The sequence below is a fragment of the Musa acuminata genome, chromosome BXJ3-6 (genome assembly GCF_036884655.1).
Source record: "Musa acuminata AAA Group cultivar baxijiao chromosome BXJ3-6, Cavendish_Baxijiao_AAA, whole genome shotgun sequence".
Taxonomy (NCBI): Eukaryota; Viridiplantae; Streptophyta; class Magnoliopsida; order Zingiberales; family Musaceae; genus Musa; species Musa acuminata.
In genome coordinates, this window is record NC_088354.1 from 1,736,600 (window position 1) to 1,760,277 (window position 23,678).

The following is a 23,678-nucleotide window of genomic DNA, read 5'->3' on the forward strand; positions in this document are numbered from 1 at the left end:
AGTTTTCATCTGAAAAATACTGCACAATTGATGTAATCTCCTGAAATCATCAAAAAAGGGTTGCTAAGGGTGACACTGAAGTTGCTCCTGAAGTTCAATTTGAGGAGCAGTTTTACAGGTACATGATGAAATCTATATTTTTGTAAGATTAGATTCAATGTTAGATGATCAAATAGTTCTATTTTTAACGAGTTATGATTCAATGTTTATTTTAATTATTTTTGTTCATCCACAATTTTAGGTTGGTTGCTGCTCCAGTGCATAAAAATTTGCTGGTTCTTTCCTTTAAAGTCAAAGTGGACCCAACAGATGAATCCGTTCACTAAGTGCTTCGACAGCAGGAAATAGAGGAAACGATGCTGTGCATCCATTTCATTGACATGGATATCCTCGCTCCTACTCGAAGGTTTGCTTCATAACATTAGTATATGTAGAGCTCCCCTACCTTTTGCCAAGCCTAAAACATATATTTGATACATGTTCAGGTGATCAGATTGGGCTCTGGATGACCAATATGCAATTTAAGGGCCCTGCTGCTCTACCACTGCATCAGAAGATACACCTTAGTGAAGCAAAAGGGAGGCATCAATGTAAGTAGCACGACACTTCAAATGATCGTTCTCTACACAGTCTTTGTCCTTCAATGATTATATCAAGTTGTAAGCTTTCCTTGAACGTTTCACAGTTCATCAGTTACTAGCTTGGCAACTAACCTACAGGGAAATGTTTCAGTAGTTATACGTACTCTTGCTCACCATTTATTTTTCATGCATGCAATCTCCCAATTTATATATTGATTTTCCTGAAAAACTTCAGTAGTACAACTCAAAAGCAATGGCCATAATGGAGGCGCACACAGTCAATCAGCAACCACTTTGCATTTCTGGCTAAGTCGGAACTCTGCAAGACAACAATGCCAAAGGGTGTTCAGACAACGGAGTAAGTCATGAGGTTTATCTTAACCTTCCTTATGAAATGGATAGAAGTCTAAATTATTTTTCCTTTTGCACTAAGATCAGCGAGTTGGAATGAGCATATGGATCTCATCCACCAACGGTGATATCTCCGTCGATGATGGCATGCCGCATCAGAACAATTTCTTTCACAAGATTTCGGTACGTGAAGGGCCGGACCGAGGCTCTCAGAAACAATTCCGGCGGTATCTTGCTCCTGACCCTCCTTTTTGATGCCGTATATCCTGCATTTTTCAATTCTTCTTCAATCCAGCCTTCTTTGTTCTCCTCCAGGTTCACATCAACGGTGTCCTCATCACCCTCAGTTATCTCCTTCCTCTGCTGCCCTTCTTCCAGCATCTGGTTCTTGTAGTGCGTGTTTGATAACTCGATGCTTCTCTTCACTAACTTCGCCATCTCATCGGTGCTCCGAACAGCCTTCTTCCACTGATCATCCCAGTACTCCTGTGTCTCCTCCGGATTCGTCCTTGCTTCCTCGGTATCATCCTCTTCTTCTTCTTCCACATCAATCACTTCATCATCCTGCTCGGTGTCGCTTTCCTCATCGTCCTCGATCCAATCAGTGACTTGCGACCCGTCGTTTCTGTCACTCTCGTCCTCGCTGTCGTCAGGTGCATCGCAGCCCAGCTCCAACTCCTCGAGCTTGGCCTTCCATTCTTTGGTGTAGGGGTGGAGGAGCTCCATGGGATGGTTAGTCAGCAGGAACTCCAGGCACCGAGATTTTTCCTCGTCGCTTAACTTCTGGTAGGCCTTCACGACGTCGTCCACATAAGCCTTGGGGCTGCTCTTAACGATCTTGCAGAGCCCGCCGAAGTAGGTGCAGGCCTCGACCCTGCCGTCCTCCAGCCGTAGCTCGCAGGGGTATTCGCTCTCGGTGCTCGGGTCAAGCAGCGGTCCGAGCAGCTTGAAGAAGTCGTCCTGCGGCTCGAACCGGCACTGGTACACGGGGCGCTTCACGTAGATGATGTCCGGCCGCATCCAGGCGGCGCATTGGGTGATCGTGGACCGCACCCGGTTGCCGAGCCGGCCCATGAGGTTCCACTTATCCAGCCGCTGGGTGCCGGCCTCCAGGGCCACCTCTGCAGCAAGCGTCCACTGCTGCCAGGGGAGCTCGGTGGGGCGCCACTTGGGGTGGCGAACGAAGACCCAGTAGTAGCGCAGGCCAGCAGCGGGATCGAGGCGGCGGCAGTATTCGGTGGACATGTCGAACTGCTCGATCTCCTCCCACTCCTCGTGGTCACGGACCTCGCTGATGAGGGTGACACGGTCGTCGGAGAAACGGCCGCGGATAGGCGGGCCGACGACGATGCCGCGCCAGGAGTAGGGCCCGTACTCGCCGTACTTGTACCAGTCGTAGGGGTGGCGCAGGTTGGGGTCGTCCTTGGACATGAAGCGGACAGCACGGTCGTAGCCAAGGCCGATGGCCTGGAGCTCGTCGTCGGTGAAGGAGTCGGCCTGGTTGCCGGTGGCTGCCGCGCGACGTTTGCGGCGGTAGAAGAGGTTCTCTGCGAGGCGACGGCTGCGGAGACGGGCGCGGGCCTTGGCCTGGCGGCGGACCTCGCCGCTTCCCTCGATGCGGCCGGGGGATGGACCGCCGGGCTTCTTCTTGCTCCGTCCGGCGGAGACGACGGTGGTGGGAATCGGGCGGCGGGGGAGGAGAAGGGGGTGTCGGGATGGGAATTGGTGGGAGATGGCACGTATAGGGGACGGGGTCAAGGACAAGGTCTGGGCTTTGGGAAGGGGAAAGGTGGGTGAAGAAGAGAGGGAAGGTCTTATCCGCAGGCCCGTCCATTGGTGGCAGGTTGGACATGGAGAGGAAGGTGGCTTTGGGAGGACGAAATCGAGCGGAGGCATCACCGAGGGTTTTGGGTTTTCTCGAGGATTAGAACCGCGTGGGCTCCTAAATAGTTGGTGTTGCTTCCGACCCGGCCTCATTTAAGATTTGCTATTCGTGTTCAAGCCCGACCCGTTAACAATTAACTTCAGAACCGCGTGGGCTCCTCCAGTTGCAGAAGATCGACTCCCTCGCCTCCGAATGGCTCCTCCTCCTCCTCTACCAGTTCGCCTACCTCCTCTTCCTCTTCACCTTCTCCCTCCTCTCTAACGCCGCCGTCGTCTTAATCGTCGCATCCCTCTACGCCGCGAAGCCCGTATCCTTTTCCCGTTCCCTCACCGCCGTCTGCCCCATTTCCCCCGTCTCTTCCGCACCTTCCTCTGGGTCGCCCTCCTCATGCTCCTCTACAGCCTTGCCTTCCCTCGCCCTCGCCGTCCCTCAGCCAGCCTCAGGACCCGCCCTCCCTGTTCTTCTTTCTCCTCTTCACCCTCGTCCTCCTCGCTTTCCTCGCTGTCCACGTCTACATCTCCGCCTTGTGGCCCCTCGCCAGTGTAGTCTCCGTCCTTGAGCCCCTCTGCAACCTCGCCGCGATGGCCAAGAGCCGCGACCTCTTCCGTGGCCGCGCCCGCATGGCCTCTGCCTTAGTTTTCGACTATCTTGGTGCCTGTGGCCTCATCGGCGCTCTCTTCCGTGCCATCGTCGTCAAGGGCCCCCGTGAGGAGGGCAGCCTCGTAGTCACCGGCGTGTCCATCAAGGTTCTCATCGGTGGTGCCCTTGTCGCGGTGCTCGTTGTGGTCAGCCTTGTCGGCCTGCTCGTGCAAAGCGTGTTCTATGTGTGCAAGAGCTGCTACCACCAGCAGATCGACAATGGCGCACTATATGATCACCTGGGTGGCTATCTGGGGGAGCACGTTCCGCTCAAGAGTTCCATTCAGATGGAAAACTTATGAGTGAACAACAAGTTGTATGCACAAGTAACTATTCGTTCTCGTTTTATCTTCATCTTTGTTGCTTCTTCATTTCCTCTTGAGGAACAACCATTGCTTTAATAACTTGATTTGAAATAATAGAGTCATGTAATTTATGAATGTAATAAGGAAAGGTTTTCAAGTCCTAGTTGCAGCATTCTTTGCTATAATTGTAGCTGCAAATATTCGTATTTGTTTCTCGTTGAAAAATGTTCATATTTAGCTGCTGATGGGGTCTGATTAAAATGCAAACCTCAAAAACCTCCCGATATCTCTTTTAGTTTCTTCTGTAACTTGTGATTTTGATATGTCAGATGCTATTTTACTATTGAAATATATCTTGGTGAACCATTCTCAATCCTGGAAGCATGAAAGAGCATGCTAAAAAACTACAGTTATTGATGACCTCAAATATAAGTGATTTCTGTGCCCTTGAATTTTTTCTTTGTTAATTTTGGTATTGTTGACTGTTCTTATGGTGTGCCAGTATTATTATAATAGCTGATATAAATTAATGTGCATTTTCTTGAGAAATAACTTAATTCCTTGAGATAGCTTGACAAAATCTTTTTATATACAATTTTTTATCATACCATTTTTATCATAAGCTTAGTATCCAAAATAATATGCACTTTTATATATTCTCTATTAATATTAGTTGATTCTTGTTTCAAGCTACTCAAGACATTGCTGCTTGTTAAATCCATTTCAATACTACTTGTTTAAGAATGCAATATTGTGTAACAATCCTCTTATTATGACATGCAAATATGTAATCTTTATTAAGATAGCTTATTTTCGAGTTATAGCATATGATCATTAAGTGGGTTAATTACAAATGACCAATGTAATTAGTTACCTTTAGCATCCCGGTCTCTACATTTTAAAAAGTTATATTGATATTCTTGTAATTACGAAAGTGAAACATCTGGGTCCATTTATCCTAACATTATTGGTTTTACCAACGAAAATATGAAAACAAAAGGTAAAAAGATAATTTTAACGTTTCAGCTGGTGGTGGCGGATGACAACGCCGCTAGGGGCCGTGGGTGGTTGTTGTGGATGAGAAGAGCGATTATGTAAGAGATGCTCTGCATTTGCGCAAATGTCGACGTAGTTGTCGAGCTACCATTTCGTTGCTTTGCATCTGTGTCAGCATCGACGCAGTTGCTAAGCAACATCTACATCAACATCGTTTATGCGTCTACGCAGTTGTCGAGCGACAAAAGATCCACTGATACAGATGCTGAGCGGCATCTGCATCAATGTCGTTCATGCATCGACAACTGCATCTGCGTCGACGTCGATGCAATTATCGAGTAACCGTTTCGCTACTTTGCATTTGCGTCAGCGTCAATGTAGTTGCTGAGTGGCGAAAAGACCGATGCAGATGTATAACAACAAAAGGGTCACTCGGCAATTTTGTTGGCGTCAATGTAAATATAGTTGTTGACACATGAACAGCGTCGATGCAAATGCTGCTCGGTGTCAGCGTCAGCCTCGACGCAGATGCAATTGCTGCTTGGCAATTGCGTTGGAGTCAACGCAGATGTAGAGCGGCCCTTACAGTTGTTGTTTGAAAATTGCGTCGGGGTCGACGGAGATGCTGAGCGGTCCTTACCTCTCATCGTCGCTCTTCTCATCCATAATAGCCACCTGCGGCATCGTCGTCTGCCACCGTCGACGCCATCCGTCACCACTAACTGAAACATTAAAATTATCTTTTTATCCTTTGTTTTTGTGTTTCCATTGGTAAAACCAACGGCGTTAGGGTAAATGACCCTAGATGTTTCACTTTCGTAACTATAGGGATGCCAATATAACTTTTTAAAGTGTAGGGATCGAGATGCTAAAGGTGGCTAACTGCAAGGGGTAATATGTAATTAGCCATCATTAAGTAGTTAATATGAATTGAGTCCCATTTATTCTCTTGCTTTGTTCTATAACCTATCTTCACCTATCTCTTTTCTCCATTTGTTCTCTTCTTTTTTATTCCTACTTACGCCATTTCTCTTCTTTTCTTCCTCTCCTTTTTTGCACTTTCATGATGGCCTCTAAAGACCTCCGGTTATTCCTTCTCTCTATTTTTTTCATTTTATTATTTCTCTATTTCCGTTTTTGTCCCACTTTAGTTTGTTCTGTTGATGATTCTCTTTAATTCATCTTCTTTTCTTCTTTTTATTTTACTTTCCTCTTTGCCTCCTCTTTTTTCCTTCCATTTCATCACCTCATTCTACTTTTTTTATTTTCTTGACCACCATTTCGTTGTTGCTTATTATATTCATGAGATTTGCTATGCATAATTTTTGTAAATTATCAACCACAAGAGACAATTTTTTGGCTTAACATACTTTAGGAGGCTTTCAAAGTTTGAAACTATGCACCAAGTATCCAATATGTATAGGAGCTCAAGAAACATATGCTATGGAAAAAATCAACAATGACTAATGTGTTTGCTATATGACCTTGATGAAGTGGATATTGAAGAAAATGAAACTAAGGAGGTAGGTCATCATGCTAAAAGCTTTGCAGATATGTTTGATGGAGGACTTAGGGAACCAAAATGAAAAGAACCAGTATATTTGTTTCTGATTCTAACCAAGAATAAGCTTTACAGATCTGTTTGATGGTTGACTTAGGTAACTGAAGTGAAGAAAACCAATGTCTTTGCTTTTGATTCTAACCAAGAAAAGCTGGTAAAATGAACCCCAAGTGTATGTTCATCTTCATCTATTTTATCTTGATGATTGATCTAATTAATCTTCTAGCATGACCTGACTTGATGGGTCACCCATTAACTTAATGAGCCTGGACCACTACTCCACAATGATTAAGCTCAAGATGATGAGTATATCCTGCTAGCCCTATAAACCAACTCAATTCTTTTCCCACATTTGATAAGGTTTAAGCTTGGAATGATTTAATCTTTTTAATTTTGGCTTAACATCCTCATTGAGACCCTCAAACCTGTGTATGGTGCACATGAGAACTAGTCAATTGGTGATTTTATGTTATGATGCACCTCTAGCCCTATCCACGGATAGTCAGTTTCTACTTGAGTCCACCTTGTTCAATACTAAGAAACTTGAGTCGATGGAATGACTAGCCTATTATTTTGATGAGTTTGAAACACATATTTGAAATGGTTAAGCTCAAGCCAGTACTAGCAGAGCCATCTAGCCCTGTAACCAACTCAGTTATTCTTCTATATCCAATATGAGACTAAATTGGGGTGGACATCATTAGATGTGTGCCTCTTCACCAAGGCACATGTGTTGCCTTTTACCTAGATCCAGCAGATCCTGGAGCCTTGCTTTGCCATAAGTCTATTTCATTTTCATGTTTGTGTTTTGTCATCCATATGAGGATCCTTTATCCATCACCTATTTCAATTGGATTTTGTTCTATAAGAATGATGTTATATTGTAAATCAGAATTCTCCCCCTTTTTGGTTATGAAAGCTGAATATCTTTGTCTGGTGTTCAGTCTATTTTGGATCCTACATGTTTATGTTGGTCAATTATGATAGATGTAGCAATTTTAGATATTGATATAGTTACCAATTAGTACTTCATATAAACTAGATATTATTAATTTATGTTAAATGTGACAGCCTAAAAAAATTGGGAAGTTGCAGCATAGGATGTAAAATTCTGTTTTTAGAAGTTTTGCATGTGTATTCTCTATTTAATGCTTGCTTTTCTCAACACTTGTCTCGAAAAGACATCTTCTGTGACCAATTGGAATTGTCATGAGAAGAAGTGAAAATAATTCTATGGCTAATCCAATAGGTTATCAGGAAAGAGCAGTGATGGCCCTGCTGTGTCACTGATCTAGAAATATCTGATTGCTAATTCTGTCCCCTAAGAGTAATTGATGAGTCACTGAAATGATGAGTCACTATACTGAGTCACTGAAACCATGATGAGATTGCCACAAAAATTATTCTTTTGGATACGACTACATTTTGCTCAGTTTGTCACTCGTGTGAACACCATAATCAACATCGGCTTTGGTCAGTCCTGTGCAAATGCTAGCAGCTTTCACCAGAACTCTTGGCGATGGAATTTCTAGTGAACTTTAGTTGTCGCCGAATGGCTTTCTTATTTTCTACTATTGTTACCGATGATGATGTGATGCAACACCAGTTCATTCAGAGGAACTTATTTAACTTTTACAGTTAAAGTTGGTGTCAGTTATAGAGTACTTTGCAGTTGTTAATATTTAGCAAAATACTGTATGGTTGAATAAGGATAATATTCAAACACTTGTGTCGGGAGAGCAATGGTTGAACTGGTGGGGACTAATGACTCTATTTCTGTAGTAGACGTGTCTGTGCTTATATTTGTTGGTGTTCATATTACTTTTCCATTAATAGTTAAACTATAGAATGATTTTTGAGTTGCTCCCAGACCAAGGCAAAGCTTTTGTTTTCTCTTTATTTCTTTCTTTTAGTAGCATTACAAGGAGAGTAGCTCCAACAAATACTTGTGTTTTCTATTGGCAAAGGTCTACCCAGGATCTCTTTTCTGAATACTCTATTCTATCAATTGTTTTTCCATCAATCTTTTTACTGTCTCATGAAAGAGTTCTCCATCTAGTTCGTTTCCACATAAGATTACCTTGTATTCATTAAAGGTGTCTGGTTTTATTGTTCTTTCTAATTTACTTGTAGTCTGTTCTACCATAAACTGTTCCTTTGGAGAATGACTTGAAGTGCACATAATCTACCTTCTTATTAGGAGCTGTCGACTACGCATGCATTCCTCCGGAGGGTTTGAAGGGCGATCAATAGAACCAGATCTAAAAAGAAGCCAAAGGTAAGTTCTGAAACTGATCTAAAAATCCATGCAATCAGGTGCAAGCAAAAATAGTATTGCCAATTTAATTACCAAGAATATCAAGGAGTCTGTTGGTAGTATTTCATGCACAGACATCACAGATTCACAAGCTATTCCATCACTCACTAATCTATATATGTCTAGCCAAAAATGCTAGTCCAAATGGGAAAAACAAAATTATATGGCTAACAAATAAACAATTTGAAAGAAAATTGTAGAAGACTGGATAACTGCATTTTCTTGTTCGTCTTCCAAATGACTTCTTGTATGCATCTTCCACATCCTTAGTATACGATAAAATGACAGCCATCATAACCTGCAGAAGATAAGGAAAATTAACTCGAGCCGGGAGATTCTGTAGAAGGTTCAAAGAATTTTTATGTTGCATAGTCCTTTCATGATTGATTGCACAATCTTCTTTTACTTCCAACACAAAATAAAAAAGTAATCTGTTATTCATAAACTAAAGTCAAAGTTACTATTGGGCTGTCGACATCTGAGATTATTCTTCGAATAATCAATTTAATATTGTACTGTTCATCCAATCAAAATGATCCAACAACGTTTGAGGAGCATGCAAGAAGAATTAGCAAATGGGATTGAGCGATGCATGAGCAGACTTACTTGGATCTCTGGTCACAAGCATGGCAGTCCCCCCGAAGTCGCACGTCCCGCCGGCCACCTTCGTCCGTTGCCAGTAGCTATTGAAGGCGAAGGAGGCATGAGCTATCAACGTATCTGGCTGGTAGCAGGAGCCATTGGGCAGAATGGAGTCGCAGTCTGCCCCTGATCCACAAGCATAATTCATGGCTTCTTGGATGATCGGGTCAGGCACGGTGGGCTTCGCGACGCACCACATGCTCCGCGACCCCTGCGCAGGAGACGGCGGCGCGATCGGCGGCGGATACACCACCGGTGGCAGGAAAATAGGCGGGCCCGGCGCAAACTCCGGTGGGCTTGGCACATACACCGGTGGGTTCGGGACAAGGCTCGGCGGCGGCGGCTGGCTTGGTACGAAGCCAATTGGGCTCGGAACGTAAGTTGGCGGGCTGGGCTCATATTCAGGTGGGCTTGGGACATTGGTGGCCGGGCTCGGCACAGCTTCTGGCGGATTCGGCACCGTCCCCGGTGGGCTTGGCACAGCCTCGGGCGGATTCGGCACCGCCCCCGGTGGGCTCGGCACGACCTCCGGTGTGCCTGGAATGTACACCGGCGGGTTGGGGGTGAGGACCGGAGGGTTGGTGGTTTCAGGTGGAGGTGGTGGGGGCTGAATGATGGGAATGGGGGTTGACGGCGTGGTCGACGGCGGAAGTGGGGTGTATGGAGGGTAAACGCAGAAGGGAGGGTAGTCTTCAGGAGAGGAGGATGGGCCCATGGCATCATCATAGGGTGGCAACGAGACAGGCGACCCAACGTAGTAGAAGGGATCCGAGGAAGCATAATGAGTGTCCAAGCGTTTGAGAGCCTTCATCTGTGGGTTTCTTTGGTGCTTCACTGCAAGGGCATCACGGAGGTACGAGTCCTTGGACTGCCTTAAGCTTCTACCCTCTACTCAGCAACATCAATTCAAATATCATGGTGTTGTCGTTCACAGATAACTATCAGCAGTGGGGAAAAGAAGTGCAATGTACTCACCACATCGGACGACAAGTGTTGCTGCTGCAAAGAGTTGATTGATGAGAAGAAGGCAAACAAGAGCATGGAGTTCTTTCCTAAGATCCATGAGAACTTTGCCCTACTTCGGCTGTTGAACCCAAGCTCTCTCCTCCTTGGCGATGATGCGCGCTATGCTCATGAGACATCAGAGTGAGAGCGGGGTAGTTATAGCCAGCTTCAATATATGGCAGTGTCGTGGCCATGAGAGATGAGGAGGAGGGGGGGGGGGGCAGAGGAGGCCGGCAATAAAGTGGAGCACCGAGCTTTAGCGGCGTTGCTTTTGCCTCCACCCGCCTTCTGGAGGGAGATAAAGAAATGCCGAGTCTCGGAAAGGATGGGGATGGTGGACTTGTTTTATGTGCTGCTGATGCGGCAGTAAGGATTGGTTATGTTGGTGCGGGCAACCTCCTCCTCCTCCTTTCTCCATGCTCAGTTTTGGTATATGTTCTTGCTTGTCGCTGGAGCAAATCAAAGGACAACTCCCGTGGCCTTTCTCTGTTGCTTCCGTCCTACTCAATGGAACTCTTATCTTATTATACGGATTGGAAACCAACCAAATGATTCAGCGTACTCGGAGCACATGATAAGGTATCAATCCACTGTTAGTGATGGTGTGTTTGAGCTCCAGTGTACATAATCTAGAGGTATGTGATCCCTGTTTGCTCATCAAATTCGAGGGTCAGTCTCGCAATGCTGAGACCGAATGTGATAAAGCCTACTCTATTGCTTAGCTTGTGATAAGGTTGAAACGATACAGGAAAAGGGTAGAGAGAAATTTGTGTCGCTCACATCATAATACATAGCTATGAAAGTGAAAACTGCATTTGCTGCCACCCAACAGGTCATTGAGACCCAAAGCGATGAGGATATTTCAGGGAAAAATGAGGCAAAATGTAGTTTTGTTTACTTGTCTTTCTTTGGTAGAGCAGATGAACTCTGTCAATCTTCAATATAACTTTGTTGAAGTGGTTTCTTTTGCTATTGTCATTGTTGCCTAACAATCCTAATGCCCATATTCCTGGAATATATATTATTAAAAAAAATATTATTAACGTCTTAATCAGTGTGACGTGGTTCGGACCTGTATATATATGATTGTTCGAAATATCTCTGAGATGGCTCCTAGGTGGAAGTATTGTACTTGCCAAGGTGAAAGTGTTGTACTTTCGAGAGATGACACTTGCATTAAGATTGCGAGAGATTTTTTTAATCCGATTCCTCCGACACTCAAGTTAGTAATTTAAAATTCCTAAATATGAACTCGAGTAATTTGAGAAAGAAGATAAATTTATTTTTTTTTTCTTGTTTAAGATGTGTCATTATATCTGGAAAAGAAAGTTTATAATGTGGGAGAGAAGAAAGTTTGTAATTGTCTTTCTTATCATAAAGGATAAAAAAGATTATACTTTTCTTAGTGATTTGAATCTTGATGAAGACAGATGAGTAGATGATGACTTGATCTCACGTGATAATCATATGTCAACTAACAGTACATTTTCTATCACTTGTAAACCCAGGTTTTATCGGCTTGTAGCAATACTTTGAGAACTATTCATCAAGTGTTATGTACACAAGACATTTCTAGGTGCCACCGATCTATATTGGTCCGGAATCAACGGGAACCGATCATAATCCGTCAAACCCGTTCGGTTGAGCTTGTGATTATATTATAGTATTACTGGGCCAATCTTAGCCCAAATCTATGCTGAAATAAAACCGAAAAGGATTCGGGCCGACACAGCTCAGTTATGGGCTAATTCTAGAGCAGCCCATGTATGGCTCACGATCTTGGCACGTGCAAGCGGGCCTGGGGAGTCGTCGCTGGAGTTCCTGTATAACCCGGAGAAAGACGAGGCCGCCGTCCCTTGCCCGCTTGCAGCGGGCAAGAGCGAAGCGCATCGATTGCGGGGCCCTGTGTTTGGCCTATCCATTACATGAACCTCGGGGGATTGATTGTGTTTGGACCACTGCAAGACTCTGGGGAAGAAGATCGGTCTCGTACGCCATGAGATGGTCAATATTTCAGAAAGCTAGTAACTGGCCTTCCTTCTTCAACAAAGAGTACAATGGAGCAAGTAGGATTCTCTCGTTCGTGATGTTGAGATGTGAGGCTGTTATGGGATCTATCGAGAGGTCATTACCCATGTAACTAGCTTTGAGTTATTTTCATTGATCTTAGAGGACAGTAACAAGGCGGAGAAGAAGAAGAAGAAGAAACATCCATGGAATGGGAAAGAGACAAGTCTGTCATGCCTACGATGGTAACTCATGCGAGGTGTATATATATAATAATTTTTTTAGGTATATATAATAATAATAATAATAATAATTTAATAAATCCACCAGAGGTATAAAAAAGGTAGCAAAACCCAATAATCTCACAGTGCTCACTCTTGCTCTCTCTGTAGATGATCCTAGCCGTCCACCCCGTCGATCTGATTCGTGACCATACACGGCACGATTTCCATCGCCCCCTTCGCTTGCGCCTGCCTGGCGGTTTCAGTTCGTTTCTTTCGGGTCGTGTTTCCTCTGCGAGCGAGTGAGATCGAGAGAGAACACAGCGATCGAGTAAGGAATGGAGAACGTGACGGGGCTTCTCCGGGTGAGGGTAGTGAGGGGCGTCAACCTCGCCAAGCGTGATGCTGGAGATAGCGACGCCTACGTCGTCGTCCTCATGGGCGATCAGGTAATCACCACTCATTCAACCCCTTATTCCTCCCATACCACATTGCTTCTTCTCCTGCAGGATTCGATCTATTTATTTTTCGATATTAAATTCTCCTCGGACTAGTTTTGATCAATTGATTTGGTTCTGATTTATTGAGACCTACCTAGGTTAGGAAAGGCCGTCGAATCTATGCGTTCTTTGTGCTGGTTGCTTCTCCGATGTTAGGGAGTGTAACGTTGGACGAGTGAGTTGCCCCCGATTGGCTCTTGAATGCAGAGCTTCTGATTGCTGCATTGTCTAGGGATTCACTGATTCCCCTCTCCATTGATATGCATCGATCAACCTAGACAATGCACCAACTTGATACGAACAACTTAACTGATCGTGATCATCTGTTGACAGAAAAGGTTCGTTGAATTATTGGTGTCCAATTCATTGGTGCCCCCGATGTTTATTTGGTGTAATTATTCTAGTAGATCGGAATGTGGTCCAAAATTGGGCTCTGCAACCCGTTGGATCCCTCTACTTGTTACGAAGACTGTACTAGTAAAGTAAAATTTCTTTGAAGAAACATGAGACGAGAAAAATCATGGTCATGTATCAGATATGTCGGACGTGTTACATTGGTTCTTTAATGTAAATGACAGCATCGAATTCTTGATTACATTTTGAGGTTCATTTAAGATTCTGGATTTCTCCCATATCTACATAAGCGCATTGAGTTGCATCCAGACAGGTGAGTTTTAAGTGCTTGTTAACTCATTAAATGGGATGGCCATCCAAATACTCCATTTAAAGTTGGAACAAAGCAGAGGATTTAAGAGAAGTCATTATTCCTTTTCCGGATTAGTTACTAATCTTTCAACTAAATACATTATTGGATGTGCAACTGGAATGCAGGCATTAACTACAAGCATTGTTATAAAGAGAAGGAAATAAATTCTTTTCATTTGGTTTTCTTAATGTTCGCAAATTCATGAACTGGGTTAAATTTATTTAGTGTGGAATGAGGTGAATGGAGACCCCGGTCCTCTCTTGTTTGTGGTAGGACGTATTCAAACCACTAAAGTGAAAAGCAAGTGGGAGAATCAATTGTTCAGAAATTGGCTATTGCTCATGCAAACCATGGTTATGTGGAAGTTAGGAATTTAGATTTGTGGGACAATCAATTGCCCAGAAATTGGCTATTGCTCATGCAAACCATCGTCGTGTGGGAGTTAGAAATTTAGATTTATGCTCTATAAATTAGCCATTACATATGGAAATTTCCTCGCTAAAGATGGTGGTATTGCTACCTCGATCTACATTAAAAAAAAAACATTATTTTAGTTTGTACAGCTTTAATCAGTAGTGCAATAATTGATTCGTATTAAATACCTGAGTCCTTGTACAATATCGTGAAACTGATTCTGTTGTGCTATCTTTTATTTGGGTAGAAATTGAAGACCAATGTAAAAAAGAATAGTCTGAATCCAGAGTGGAATGAAGACTTGAACTTTTGTGTCTCAGATCCCACTCAACCACTTAAGATTGTAAGTATTTCTTCGCCATTGAGATGCTGCTGCTCTATTGCATCAATATGTTCCTACTTTTAGTCTTTTGAGCAAAGAGATCATTTACCATGCAACAAACAACATGAAGAACATAATTTGTATCTATATTATTTGAGAAATATAACCTACATATTTTAGAACCCCCTAGTCTCACCGCACATATTAATTATGCTTCCTTATCATATTAAATTTAGTTGCTTCACCATCATCAATTGCTCAAGTTTGCTTTGTACGGTAAGGTCACCTGTGCCTAAATTCTTACTGTTTGGTTTATTAGCTTTGAATGTTTGGGCGATGGACCTTACCTTGATCTTTAAGGTCATCTCTCTAGATAACAAAAGCATCTTTGTTGTCCCTTAGGCATTGATTACACTTGTACTACACAAAGTTCACATATCTAAAGCAATTAATATGCATGAATAGCAAGTTGTCAAATAGTCTTTTTTTCTTTAATTTCTCAGTAGGCATTATCTGACAGATTCCTATGCTGCAATGCCTGTCTTGGATGGCCAGCATGATTCATGCAGTCCAGGAACGAATCACACTAAGATTATATTTCTTGGGTCGAACAATTTTCTCTATTACTGTCATATGGGTGCAGTATTTGGTTTTAGGATTAGTAACCCCTAATCTGTTTTAGTTCTACTTTGGCAAATTCTGTCCTGGTTGTTATGACTCATGGTAACTTTGTTCATAAATTGGTTTCTCGAACCAACCAGCTTGGTAGTTCGGACGTCATCATATGGTAGATCAGTGGCCTAGAAAATTTTACTATGTGGTACTAATCTCCCACCAAAGAACAATAGTTTTATTTTCCAGTCTTTGGTCTGAAAAAAGATCATGCTTTCTATTTTCCCGAAGGTGGAATATTAAATTTTTTAGAATTTCATATAATTAAAAGTTAGAATCATGCTTTTCTTTCTCATTTTCACTAATGCAATAGAAAAATATCAGAAAGAAACCATGTTTATATTCAGCATTTTGATGGAGGGTTTTTTATTGTGTATTTTTGTTCATAAAGCATTGAAACTGATATTTTTGTTATACATTTATTCTAATGTTTTGGCAAGAATTGACTACTGCAAAACCATGTCTACGAGCGAGTCGATTTTATCTCTTTAACAAGGACTTGCAGGAAATTTATGACAAAGACACGTTAACCCAAGATGATAAGATGGGCGATGCCGAGTTGGATATACAGCAATTCATGGAGGCTGTCAAGATGGGTTTGGCAGATCTTCCAAATGGTTTCGTGATTGAAACTATGAGGCCAGGTCAACAAAACTGTCTAGCTGGAGACAGCACTATTACTTCGAAAGATGGTACGATTGCTCAAGATGTTGTCCTTCAACTCAGAAACGTGGAGAGTGGCAAGGTGGAGCTGCAGCTGCTGTGGCTTAGCGTTCCCTGCGCGCCAGATTTCTAGCATGTGTTTTCTGCAGGTTTACACTTCCCTCTTCAATTGTTATCCAGGATTTGTCCTCTCTCTCGAAGCTCGAGACTATCCTTCTGATTTATGCGCAATAAGGACTCGAGTCTTACTAAACTCAACTTTCTTTTCACGTTATATATTTGTTTGTTATTTATTATTTATTCAAAAGGTTAAATATAAATGCTTGGGTTTGACATATTAAAAGATTCAGATGTGTTCTTAACATTATAGTTTTGACTTTGATTGTCCAGCGTAGGAAGTCATCCCACCATGGCACGATGGATTTGTTTGACTCCATGATACCAGCGGGCTTTCGGATACTTACTATCGTTTGCGTCGAATCATCACTCTAGAATTGGTTGTTCAGTGGTTCAACATTTCTATGACAATGGTTTATGTTACAGGTGGATCCTTTAAATTGGACACTCTATTGTGTGTCATACAGAAGTTAAGATATTTGAATTAGATTTAAAATTATCTTAAAATTTTATATTTGATTTAGATCTTAAAAGGTTCGAGTAAAGAGCTAATTATTACTCCTAGTTAACTACTTTTAGTGTTTCGGTCCGTAAGTTACAGTCACATTCTTATTAAAGTTATAAAAGTGAAATATGTATATTATTTATCTTAACGATGTTAGTTTTATCAAAATATCATTTTAATGTTCAATGACATACGATGACGTCGTTGACATTGACGTCGAATCAGTTGCATGGTCGTCTCCGACGACGATAAGGTTCACTTTCATTGCGATGCCACCTGCATCTATGAGAAGCGTGTCGCTAACCTTATTGCCACTCTGGGGCGACGTTAACGCATATGGTGGTTGTTGTCACGATGTCTACAACAAAGATGGTGGTTGCCTTACTAATGACCCATTGAGCGAATTCCAAGCTCAACTCGATGCTGAGGTCGTCGAAGCTTCTATCGCTCTTCTCGTTGCTGCATTGCGATGCCACCCACCTTTATGAGAAGCGTGTCGCTAATCTCATTACCACTTTGCATCGACGTTGACACATATGGTGGTGGCCGTCACGATGTTTATGGCGAAGATGGTGGCTACCGTACTAATGACCCGTTGAGTGAATTTCAGGCTCAACTCGATACTAAGGTCGTCGGAGTTCCTATCGCTCTTCTCGCTGCTACGTTAATTCTGGCACCATCTCTCGCATAGTGACCCTTTCGTCACTCTGCGTCGACGTTGATATAGTTATCAAACGACAAAAGAGCCATTCGATAACTACATCGTCGTATACACAGATGCATAATGGCATGAGATGGGTGGTGATGGGGTTGATAATGCGCTCCTCGTGGAGACGAGTGGTATCGCAGTGAGAGCAAACCTTATCATCGTCAAAGACGATCGGACAACTACATTAGTATCGATGCCAGCGACGTCGTCATCCACCATCGAACGTTAAAATTATTATTTTTATTTTTATCGATAAAATTAAATATATCTAGACGTTTTATTTTTATAATTATTAGGATATAAATATAATATGTTAAAATATACGAATCGAAACTTTAACCAACTATACGGATATGTAATTAGCCAATAGATGATGAAGATTCCACTACTGCTGCTGCAGCAGCAAGCGGCCAAGATCACTGTGGTGGCGTACTCACAGTCATCGCCAGCGACAACGTACATCACGATACAGGTTCCACGTGGCGTACACGCGTGCGTCTCATTCGCCCTCCTCCCTCGTTCACAACCGCCCCCATTCGTTCCTCACCGCGTCTTGTCTCTCTCAGTCCATCAGCTCCCCCACAGCCAACACACAACACCTGCCCACGTCCCAGAGAAATGTCGCGCTGCCCGATGTACTACCACGTTACGTGTCACGCACCTCATCAGTGCGGCCGTTCCCGAGGGCGCCCTTCCCCTCCCTCTCACCTCACGGGTTTGCCCCGCCTCGCTCCACGGCATTTACTATTGCGGTTGGTGCGCCCCACCACCGTCAACGAGGACAGACGAGGCGGCAGGCACCCGCAACCGCCCCCCACTCCCCCAACAACACGACGATGACAACCATTACTACGACCCTACTGTGGCAATTAAGTAGAGCAAGAGGGAGGGAAGGGGTGTTTTTGTCAAAGCCATTGCCGCGAGTCGTTAAAACGCCACCTCCATCTCTCTCTCTCTCTCTCTCTCTCGCGCCTAACTGCGTTCGCGCGGACGGGAGGAGGGTGCACGCGCGCACACTCGTCATGTGACCGTGCTGTTCCCCGCCCCACGACACGGCAGCGATGCGCTCCACGTGGGGATGTCAGAGGCGGCAGCAGCGCCCCACCTCTCCCTCCACCCACCGCTCGACACGCCGCCGCCCGATGGCCCGACTGCGTTCTTTCTTCTGCTATAACTCGCCCTCTGTCTCTCTCTCCTGCTGGCTTTATTCCTTCCGCTTTATCTACGCTCAGCGAGACTTGCTGTGCGTGGGCAGCGACGGGACGGAGAGAGAGAAAGGTGGTGACTAAAAATTAATCATGTCAGGCGCCGTCGACAGTCCGTACATGAGGGAAGAGGGCTGCAGAGGCGTATAGGGCTGACGTCAGGATTCGGTGGCTGGTAGTGTGAGAGCGTTGGCGAGAATAGTAGTCACATGACGCCCTCTGCGACACGTCAAATCAGACGGCGGCTCGCTCTCATTTTCTTTCGTTGTCTCTTTGAAGGAGAGTAGCACGCCTCCTCTCCCGTCCTCCTCGGTCTCTTTGGCTAGAAGATACGGAATAGAGAGAGAGAGCGAGAGAGGGAGAATCGACATGGGATCGAGAGGAGACGGGCATCATTACAGAGGGGTCCGGAAGAGGCCGTGGGGGCGGTACGCGGCGGAGATAAGGGACCCGTGGAAGAAGACCCGGGTGTGGCTCGGCACGTTCGACACCCCCGAGGAGGCCGCGCTCGCCTACGATCGCGCCGCCCGCTCCCTGCGCGGCGCAAAGGCCAAGACCAACTTCCCCTACCACCACACCTCGGCCCCTCCGCCGCTGCACCTCCCGCCTTCCGCCACTCTCGACCTCAACCTCCCGTGCCACTGCTGGCTCGTCCCCGCGCCACCGCAGGCCGTTCCTCCCTCTCCGCCACCCCCGCCGTCGACGGCGCTAGTCCTAGGCAGTTTCGCACTCTATGACCCCGCCAAGACTCCGTCACCGGAAGCGAGGAACGCGGCAGCTCCAGACACGCCGGCGTCGTCCTCGGCCTCCATCTTCCGGGACGTCGGGAGGGATTTGCTTCTCGATCTCAACGAGCCGCCGCCGGCATCGTCACTGCTGATTGGTTGAGCAGCTATTTTAACTACTGTTCTCTTCCGTCTACTCTTTGCTCATCTCTCCTCCTGAAAGTTGTTTTCCCCCGTCTACCTCTTGCGCTGGAATCATATCTCTGTTTAGATGTAAGATCAGACGACCGTGTAATTAGAGACCTTCTTTTCGAACAATTTCTTTCCTCCACGCTGCATGCTACGAAAGAAAGGCTGCCACTGATAACGGAGGCCGCTGAGCTCGAGACACGATCGTTCATGGCGGAAAGCACGACGCTTTGGGACTATTATTTTATTCATTTCATAATTGTCTTGGACGTCCAGTTGTTCGCATTAGCATGTGTGTGTGTGCGCGCGCGTGCTTTGGACTTCTCAATGAAAAGAAGGCAGCGAAGCGGCGGACGGTAGACTTGTGCGGCGGCCGCAGGGTGGTGCAGTTAATGCACCTCCTTCGATGTTCCCCTTGCGTTCTCTCTTTCTTTAGGACAAGCCTCGGCAGCTCGAGTGGGTCCTCCGTTGCCCGTGATGCAGAGGAAAAGAAGCAAAGAAAGGAGAGGGCACTTAATTGTTTCAGCTCTGCCCATCCGTCCAAGGGTGGGTGTCATCGCCTATTGCCGTGGCCCGTAGTGACAGGCAGGGAGCAGAAGATGGTGCCATATTGATTGACAACCTGCATCACCGCTCACGTAGCAAAACGCGGGCCCAATCCCCGGCGGGGGCTCCGGAACTACAACCTTTTACTTGGGGTCAAGCCGGGCCCTCATCTCCTTCGGACGGAGTCGGCTGGGAGAAACGCGCGTCGGTCGGGCCGTGGCGCGCGTGCCGACTGTCCACCAGGACCCGACAAACCCAGGCAGCGGGGCGCGAGGGGCACCGCGCGTGAACCTGGAGTAAGTGCACGCGGGGACCCTGCCACCCTCCCCCGCGGCCCCCAGCCTGCCGACCTCCCGTTGGACCCCCACCACACCTCTCCGGCGCAAATCAAGTGGACCAAACCCATCTCTTTCTTCTTCTTCTTCTTCTTCTTCTGTTTCTCCGGTGCGCTGCCCAGCGACCCGCCCGCTGTGGCCCCTCCACAAGCAGTAGCCGCCCCGTACCAGTGGGAGGAGACCGGGCCGGGATGGGTTGCGATCGCTTTTTGGACCAGAAGGACGACGGACGTCGGTCGGCCAGTCCTGGCCCCGCTCGTAGATCCGGGGACAGGCGTCGTCAACACGCTTACTACGATCAGTTACCCTTCTCCTGCATCCCCCCCTTCAAACAATTGCCCACCGTCTTACCCGCCGGCTGATTGGGTTTAATCGCGGCCCCACGGGGCTCTACCTTTAACCACTAGGTAGGTGAAATGGTAGGCGATGATAAATATTTAAAATAAAGGCAAAAAAGGTCGTGCGAGAAAAAGGAATGGGAAGAGGTCGGACGAAGAAAGGGACAAGAGGCCTGCCGGCTAACACAGAGGCACCCACGCTCTTCCTCCTCGGTGGACGTCGATAATAATAACACCAAAAGCATTAATAAATTGTTCTTCAATAGTAAACATAATGGACAAGAGAGAGCGAGATAACAACACCGAGATAGGAATCTCTGAACTGATGACACCCTTCTCCTCAGTGGAAAAACCAAGAACAAGCTAAGGGGAAAGCCAAGAAATTAAGGGTTTACTATTGTACAAATCTCTCTCTCCAACACCGCCGCTTTGGTCTTCCGAGGGATACATAGACGTAAAAAACGAACTGCTACGGCCTCTTCTTGATCGTGGACAGTGGCGATCAGAGAACTGTTTTAGCTAGGCGTGGGATGAGGCATGGAGCGACAAGGAAAGCACATCAGGCGATCTCGGGTGGAGGGGGCAGGTTGAGATCTAAATCGAGCGTCAGCATCTTGTGCGGCCCCCGGAAGCGGTGCTTGAGGCGCACGTCGGCGACGGAGGAGGAGTCGGAATCGCTCAAAACGCCGCTGGCCGTTGGAGCGTGCATATCGGCGATGATCATGGGCGGGCAAAAGCGGCGGCGGTTCATCGACACCGCCGCCGACGCCTTCTCGGATCCGACGATCGTGTCGAAGAGGCAGCACGGGCGGGATGCCGGCATGGCTGGGGCGGCGACCGCCGGGTAGGGCTGGAATGGGAACCGCGCGACGCGGCGGCGGAGGAGATCGAAGTCGAGCGAGGGCGGGAGAGGGATCGCGAGTGGCGGCACCTCGCGGCTGGAGGACTCCACCGTGCTGCTCTGGCTGCTGGGGCTGCCGCCACCCGCCGCCGGGGTCGCGATCGCGACGACTCCGGCCGGGCCCGGCCTCGTGTACGCCTCCGGGTGGGGGAAGTTGGTCTTGGCCTTGGATCCACGAAACTGCCGGGCGGCGGCATCGTATGCCCGCGCGGCCTCCTCGGCCGTGTCAAAGGTCCCGAGCCAGACCCGGCTCTTCTTCCCCGGGTCCCGTATCTCCGCCGCGTACCTCCCCCAAGGCCGCTTCCTCACCCCTCGGTAATGGGTCTCCTTCCCCCCTGCTCTTCCTCCACCGCCAGCCCTCCCACCGCCGCCGGCCATCGGGTTCTCTCGTAGCGCCACAGCAAGGAGTCCGTCTTCTCTCTCTACTTTCTCTGTTTTCTTATTGCTCGGCCTTTTCGTTCCAACAAAAACACTTTATAGCTCGGGTGGATAGCGTGCACACATCAATTTACAGCGAGATTTGGACGGTGCAGCGGAGAAACAGAACGATTCGGCCAGTCAACGAGAGATTTGACTGTCCTCCGCGCGCCGCCCCCACCCGTCACCCACAAACCCACCCCTCCCACACACACCTCCACCCAGACTAACAACCCCAAGTTCCTCACCGCTTTTTCGCGAGATCCGTGGGACCCGCGGTCCGAAATGGCCTTACCCGGGTATTCGTGTGCTTTGGGTCGGTGGCCTATTTAATGGTGTTTTCGTGGATTTTGATGAGGAGATACGTGGCGCGACGAGAGGTACCCCAGTCAGGACACGGTGAGCGGCTTTGCTGCCAATCCGTTCCGTTAACTGACAGCCGTTAAACAGGCAACGGCTGGTTGCCTCTGCCGACTACGGACAGAAGGAACGGCGGCGATTACGGCGTCACCGCGGCTGCTCCCCTCGTCCGGGCCCGCACCATCTGTCGGCATCGACCGCTTCCTCGCTGCGGTACTCGGATAGCAGAGCCGGGTCACGCTCCTCTGACGTCGGCGCCCACTGTCCTGCACCAATGGGCCGCACTCCTCGTGGCCGAGTGTTTGTACGACCGCACACGACGGACGGACGCTAACCGGACAGCTCCTTGGTACCGACGCTCAACTACGACGGGGGCGGCGAGATACCGCCACGCGTCCAAGAGTCGATCGGGAGCGGACGGACTCGATCTTGCCGTCCGTAGAACGGACGGCCCAGACGACACGGTGGGTGGGGATAATGCAGACGTATGCAAGAATCACACGGCAAGCAATAAAGAGAGAAGCGGGTGGCGACGGGGGTAGGAGGGAAGGATTGCTTGACGCGCAAGGCGCAGCAGCGAGTGTGAACGGCTTTACGTGCCGCCAATTGATTTCTGGTGTGTTGGGGGGGGTAGCTGGCGGTGGCGGGTGCGGTGGGGCGCGTCGCTCGCAACGTATATGCGGACGGACATTATTGCACACAATCTACGTAAGTGGGTCGATGTGATGTGATGCGATCGACAGACAACCATCACACGGATCATACTGCGTGGTCGTCGTTGTCTGTGATGGACCATTGATTTGAATTCCGATCCTCTCATGTACCGTACCGCACGCATGCGGTGCCGGAGGACGACCGCCCCACCCCTCCCTCCCTTTTGTGACGCAAAAGTCACTTTAGTGTAGATACAATTCGTGCCATTTATATAGCGATAGGTTCCGATAGGTCGTTCGGGTGACAGACCTCTGATTTGAATTTTGTTTTCCCCCATCTGGTTTGCTGTCGATGTCTCCCCACTAGTGAGAAGATTTCTAGCTCTGCTCTGCCCTGCCCTGCCCTGCCCTCTAAGAATGGGCTGACTTCTAATGAAGCAAGATATTCACCAATGGAAGGGGCCCACGTGTTAGGTGGAGCCGCCCTGATGGAGATTAAAGACTTAATGTTGTATTGATGCAGTGGAGTTGAATCCCACCAGAAATGTACGCCTTGAGACAAGGGGGCGAGGACCACAGCCTTCCATTTCGGATTCAGGGAATCTAATTCATTTACCAAGCAGCTAGCTAATGGAATGGGACCGGCGTGGCAGGTGCTACGTATAACGGAAAACATGGACCACGCCCTCGGCATGTGGTCCAAACATGACAGGGGTGGGTCAATGCGTGCGACGTCCAAGAGTGGGCACGCCGGGCATTCCCGGGCGGAGATGGTAGAGGCATTCGTATGGGTACACTCCAAACACAGCCAGAGGTGGCTTGGTAGTGTGTCAAACTGGATTCTTTTTGGTTCGGTTCTACGATACTACAGGTGGCTTGCACGCTGCATTT

General features: G+C 47.0%; 5 protein-coding genes and 1 pseudogene across 7 annotated transcripts; 3 read left to right on the plus strand and 3 right to left on the minus strand.

Moving 5' to 3' along the window:
* Positions 1-859: 859 nt before the first annotated feature.
* LOC103986554 (uncharacterized) lies at positions 860-3,022 on the minus strand. The gene has a single exon (XM_009404571.3). The coding sequence runs from the start codon at positions 2,907-2,909 to the stop codon at positions 1,044-1,046; it is 1,866 nt and encodes a 621-aa protein (XP_009402846.3). The 5' UTR covers positions 2,910-3,022; the 3' UTR covers positions 860-1,043.
* LOC135640682 (uncharacterized) lies at positions 2,951-11,254 on the plus strand (annotated as a pseudogene).
* LOC135640763 (pollen-specific leucine-rich repeat extensin-like protein 3) lies at positions 8,794-10,393 on the minus strand. The gene is made up of 3 exons (XM_065155499.1): positions 10,253-10,393; positions 9,242-10,165; positions 8,794-8,933 (listed from the first exon to the last, which is right to left on the minus strand). Exons 1-3 carry the CDS (start codon positions 10,338-10,340, stop codon positions 8,902-8,904), a joined length of 1,044 nt encoding a protein of 347 aa, XP_065011571.1. The 5' UTR covers positions 10,341-10,393; the 3' UTR covers positions 8,794-8,901.
* A 1,437-nt stretch (positions 11,255-12,691) lies between the features above and the next one.
* Positions 12,692-16,349, plus strand: LOC103986555 (protein C2-DOMAIN ABA-RELATED 7). Of its 3 annotated transcripts, XM_065153751.1 has the most exons (4): positions 12,692-12,959; positions 14,378-14,473; positions 15,621-15,936; positions 16,178-16,349. In XM_065153751.1, exons 1-3 carry the CDS (start codon positions 12,849-12,851, stop codon positions 15,918-15,920), a joined length of 507 nt encoding a protein of 168 aa, XP_065009823.1. In that variant the 5' UTR covers positions 12,692-12,848; the 3' UTR covers positions 15,921-15,936; positions 16,178-16,349. The 3 variants fall into 3 exon arrangements, with proteins under 3 accessions (XP_065009823.1, XP_065009822.1, XP_009402847.2); XM_065153750.1 differs by lacking the exon at positions 16,178-16,349 and having other exon boundaries at positions 12,694-12,959; positions 15,621-16,094; XM_009404572.3 differs by lacking the exon at positions 16,178-16,349 and having other exon boundaries at positions 12,703-12,959; positions 15,630-16,094.
* A 1,747-nt stretch (positions 16,350-18,096) lies between these two features.
* LOC103986556 (ethylene-responsive transcription factor 12-like) lies at positions 18,097-19,372 on the plus strand. Its single transcript, XM_009404573.3, has one exon. It carries the CDS (start codon positions 18,693-18,695, stop codon positions 19,209-19,211), a length of 519 nt encoding a protein of 172 aa, XP_009402848.2. The 5' UTR covers positions 18,097-18,692; the 3' UTR covers positions 19,212-19,372.
* A 1,328-nt stretch (positions 19,373-20,700) lies between these two features.
* Positions 20,701-21,809, minus strand: LOC135641589 (ethylene-responsive transcription factor 4-like). Its single transcript, XM_065157067.1, has one exon. It carries the CDS (start codon positions 21,733-21,735, stop codon positions 21,016-21,018), a length of 720 nt encoding a protein of 239 aa, XP_065013139.1. The 5' UTR covers positions 21,736-21,809; the 3' UTR covers positions 20,701-21,015.
* Between the last annotated feature and the right edge of the window lie 1,869 nt (positions 21,810-23,678).